The 4978-nt window shown below is 38.8% G+C and overlaps 1 protein-coding gene across 1 annotated transcript in view; it reads right to left on the reverse strand.

Annotated features, from left to right (window-relative positions):
- Positions 1–1929, reverse strand: part of LOC311060006 (GTPase IMAP family member 9-like) — a gene marked incomplete at both ends in the record, with an annotated part of 5046 nt that extends 3117 nt beyond the window's left edge. The window contains one exon of the mRNA XM_084078131.1: positions 1893–1929. Within this exon, the coding sequence (XP_083934257.1) occupies positions 1893–1929 (37 nt within the window). The remainder of the gene's footprint in view (positions 1–1892) is intronic.
- Between the last annotated feature and the right edge of the window lie 3049 nt (positions 1930–4978).

A 4978-nucleotide genomic window follows, 5' to 3' on the forward strand; every position in this document is an offset into this window, starting at 1 on the left:
CCCCAGAAGCAAAGATTTGAGTTAAAAATGTTAAAAATATATATTCAAAGATTTGCACACATTTTCATGATTTTTCAAAAATAATAGCAGATCTAAAAGCTCATAGTGCGGCACTGAGTGCCGCGCTATATGATGATTGATGATGTTTTTTTATTAAAGTGTCATGCTTCCAAAGGAAGCCCAGCCCATATGGACTTACAGGACACTAGTATTTCATTTGACAAACGATGAACCAACATAATAATTCAAAAACAATAAACAAACAAATAACAAACTAAAACACTCAAGCTTCATGCACATGGCAGATTACATAAATACAACTTAAAATACAACATTGGGCCTGTTACCTCACATCTTAACAGAGGACCGGACAAGAACCTATTTGAAGAGATGAGATTGTCTTCTACTCCAGGCACTAGAAACAAAATGTGCCGTCTTAAATACCTCATAATTAAACAACCACTCCAACTTCTGGCCAGCATCTTGCCAGAATAGATCAGGTTTTTGTTTTTGCATTACGTCAAATAAAGGAACCCTCAAATCGTCATACAGAGTACAATGAAACATAAAATGGAATTCATTTTCGACATCTTTCAGGTCACATACATTGCATATTCTATTCTCTTCTGGTACAGCTGAGAACCGACCTACCTCAATAGCAAGAGGCAGGATACCAGCTCTCAGCTGAGCACACAATGACCGCTGGTTTCTGGTTAAAAAGGATTTGACATAGGACTCAGTACCAAAACACTGCTTAATCTGGACATCTAAGTTTTGGCTTAGACCATATGTCGTTTGACCATTTCTCTTTGTAATTACAAAATATATTTTCTTTCAACAGGTAAAATCTACCATCAACACCACTCTGGAGTAGTTTAAAGAACAGCAAATCTCTATTAACCCAATCAAAAGCCTTCTGAAAGTCTATCAAACATGCATATAAGTAGATTTTCCCTCTTCAATTCTTGCTCTAATCACTGTGGTTACAGTATAGATGTGATCAATACAGGCCCTGTGCTTCCTGAATCCATTCTGCTCATCAGCCAGTGCATCAGATACCTCCAAATAATAAGAGAGCCTGCTGTTCAGGATACTTGAATATAGTTTGTAAACCGTACTCATGAGGCTAATGCCCCTATAATTTAAAGGGACCCTTGGGTCATTCTTAGCTGATTTAGGAATCGGTTTAATGATAGACTTATACCAAAGGGAAGGGATAATACCATATTTGAAACATGTCTTAAATAAACTAAACAAAACTGGTAAAATATTGGGAGCCTTAAGAACTTCATTATAAAGGCCCTCTATTCCAGCCTCTTTTCCATTTTTTTGCATTATCAATGGCCCGTGAGGCTTCTTCTAAGGTAAGATTACCATTTAAAATTTGGTTTACAACATATCGATCATGATCCATCTCCCTCTCAAGAACATCTTTGGAACTACTGATGTTGGCCAGAAAACTCTCATCAAAGATGGGTGGGATACATTGTCCTGAATACAAATTAGAAAAATTCACTTTCCCATATTTTCAGAACTCTTTCAGTCCTATCATACCTCCATAGGTATTTTAACAACTTTCTCAGGACCCAGTCGATTTCTAACAACTTTCTCAGGACCCAGTCGATTAATTTCACTCCAGAATTTTTGAGGATTGTTGGACTGAAGCTGTTCCAAATGCATTGCTTGGCCCCTGTTGAATCTCCGCTTAAAGAAACGTAATCTTTTATCAAAGATATGTTGGCAACGTTTAAACTCATCCCTCAAATGCTTTTTATGCAATATGTCCTGGCACTACAGATACATCTTTTCAGCCTTTCTTACATCAGCCCATAGTGCCTTTAGTTCATAATTCCAAAAAGATTTACCTTTAAGCTGACGTCCTAGATTTTTACCTGAGGTAGAGGTCTTAGTGGAAGAGTGTCTATCCATCTCTGCATACAACACACTACACAGTGATTTGTAGCAGAGATCCACATCCTCCTGATTACCCCGACAAGCCTCTATATTACTGATTAATTCTAATAAAACAGTGCAACACAACTCTGATAATAAGCTTAACCAAAGTATAAAATAATGGTTAAAGTGTTTACACAGATGCGTTCCCGGTCTTAATGGGTTAAAGCTTTCCACTGGTTAAATATTTATAAAACCCTCAGACAGAATGAACCACTTTCCTCTCGTCACGATGCAACGTGTTGTGAGCTTGATATTTTTGCTACTTTTGTGTGAAACTGTAGTGTGACAAAATAAGGCATTCATTTAAGGAATAATATAAAAAGTTGAAATATGGAGATATGAGGTTTCTGCCCAACAGTAGCAATACACACACACACACACACACACACACACACACACACACACACACACACACACACACACACACACACACACACACACACACACACACACACACACACACACACACACACACACACACACACACTCTGTCTGTCTGTCTGTCTGTCTGTCTGTCTGTCTGTCTGTCTGTCTGTCTGTCTGTCTGTCTGTCTGTCTGTCTGTCTGTCTGTCTGTCTGTCAGACAGACAGACAGACAGACATGAACTCATAAACCTCCTGGCATTGATTAATGAAATATTATCATTATTAAAGTAAAACAAAACATACCAGTATCTTTTGGAAGTCCAGTTGTTTGTTTCTGAGCGTCTGCCCTCCTTTGTTCTGCTCTTCTGCTGATAGTTCTCTCCATCTCCTTCAGTTCCTCTGAGACGTGTTTTTCTGTCTCATAGTGACAACCATTACTAGTCACCATCTGATCTATCTTCTCCATCAGCTCTGTGACCTGACTTCTATCTCCTCTGTCAGTAATGTTAAGAACATGGAAGCGACCTTCACATTTCTCAGTAAGATATCTTAAGTTAGAGTTAGACCTAATGAGATCAGGTCTCATTTTGTTTTTATCAGCTACAGTGAACACTACAATAGTGTGTTTCCACACTCGGTCAAAGAGGAGAAGACTCAAATGCTCCTCTGCTGACATATCTGTTCCTACATATGGGATGTCCAATGGCATCACAAGGACAAAGGCATGGGGTCCTCCTGGAGGACACAGATTCACACTCTGTTGGATTTCTAACTGAGTCAGTTTTGGGGTCAGATCTAGGGGTAAAGAAGACCTCCATCCTGGAGTGTCAACCACAGTGACCTGTCTACCAGACACTACCTCTTGTCTCATGACACTCCTGACTGTTCTTCTGTTTGTTTCAAAACCATCTCTGCCCAGGATGATGTTTCCTACTGAACTCTTTCCACTGGGTTTAACATCATCTCTGTCCCCGATCAGAACAATTCTCAGTTCTGTTGATTCGCTGTTCTTCCCTGGTTGGAAAAATAAGTATAATATTAATAAGACCACAGATGTACAGTAACTAAACCAGTGTCACTTTGCTGGTTTCATGTGTTTAATAGAACTCACCTCTGATGGAAGCTGAGGTTCCACTGGCCATCCTGTCTACAGCTGTTGTTTGAACTGTAAAACAGTAACATACAGTAAGTCACAATATGTGTTATTGTTATTATAGTAATTGTATTATAGTTTGGTTGTCATTACTGTTATATCACACACCTGACAATATAATGAATACTATTTGACCAGTGGTTCTCAAAGTGGGGTCCAGGGACCCTCTGGGTTCCTTGAGAAGTTCTAAATGTACCCTTACAGGTCTGTAACTCTGAGAGTGTACAAATGGAACCAAATGGACCCTTGTGGGTCCATTTGGTTCCATTTGTACACTCTCAGGGCTATAGGGGTCCTTTTAAAATGTTTGATGACACATTGATTCTCAAACTTGTTTTGGCTCAGGACAAAAAATAGGCAAAAATAGCCGATCTACAAGCTCACAACACGTCCCACTCCCAATGGGACGCGTTGTGAGCTTGTAGATCGGCTATTTTTGGTGAAGAGATTTGATGTAGATAAAAAAAGAATGCACAAAGTACAGTGAAACTCAGGTCCGTTTTATTAAGTATAGAGCAGAGTTAGGCAACAGGTGGCCCCGTGTATCATTACGATATATGATAGTCCACATATGCTAGTGATTGTCAAAGTGGGGTCCAGGAACCCCCAGGAGTCACTGAAGGGCTTCCAGGGGGTCCCAGCTAAATTGTACTTTGTAACCAAATGGACCCTTAAAAGGTATTGTTGTATTTTCCCCACAAATGATTTTCATTCAAATGAAATGTGATTGAACTTGCACTAACAATGACTTTAGTTGATTTTGCGCTATTTAAAATATAATAATTCTTAATTATTAATAATTGAAGCTTGTAGATTGGCTATTTTCACCATTTTAAATTGTTTTTAAATAATAATTGAAAAAAAGGAATACAAGGTTTCCACCCAACAGCGATGGTTCTGTATTAGTACATGAGTCAGTTTGAGCATATTTAATTCTAATTGGCTACTATGACTGCCTATGAATTTCACGGCCTGGGTTGGTAAACCTGGCCTTGCGCAGATATGCCCTGTTGCGCACAGCAGAACAACAGGTGAAAGCAATGAACTTAAACGAGGACTGGCCTGAACAGCAAAAACGGCTCAAACTATTATATGTCAAACTGTCTCATTCTAGCTGCTGAAATAAACTTTCCATTTAGATCATTGTTGACAAACAAACAGAACATGGATGTTGTTTGCAAAAAGATTATGTATTTCTTGTCCATTTGTTTGTGAGGTGAGGTCACAGCTTCTCTCTACTTTTGTGTGATATTGATAGCCTATAACTTTGAATTTGTTTTCAGTTAATTTCTATTGCTTAGGCCTACTGGATATTAAGACTAATACTTTTGGGATTTTGCTGTATTTTGTCAAATGTATTCATCTATATTTTGCTGTTGATCAAGCGTTGGGTTTTGTGATTAGATGCGCGCACGCGCTGCCAGCCACTGAGAATCAATAATGTGCGCAAGGAAACCTTACTGAAAGCCGTCTCTAACCATCTTTAGAGAATCTCGTTTATTA

This window comes from Gymnoscopelus microlampas (assembly GCF_963454915.1).
Source record: "Gymnoscopelus microlampas genome assembly, chromosome: 14".
Lineage (NCBI taxonomy): Eukaryota > Metazoa > Chordata > Actinopteri > Myctophiformes > Myctophidae > Gymnoscopelus > Gymnoscopelus microlampas.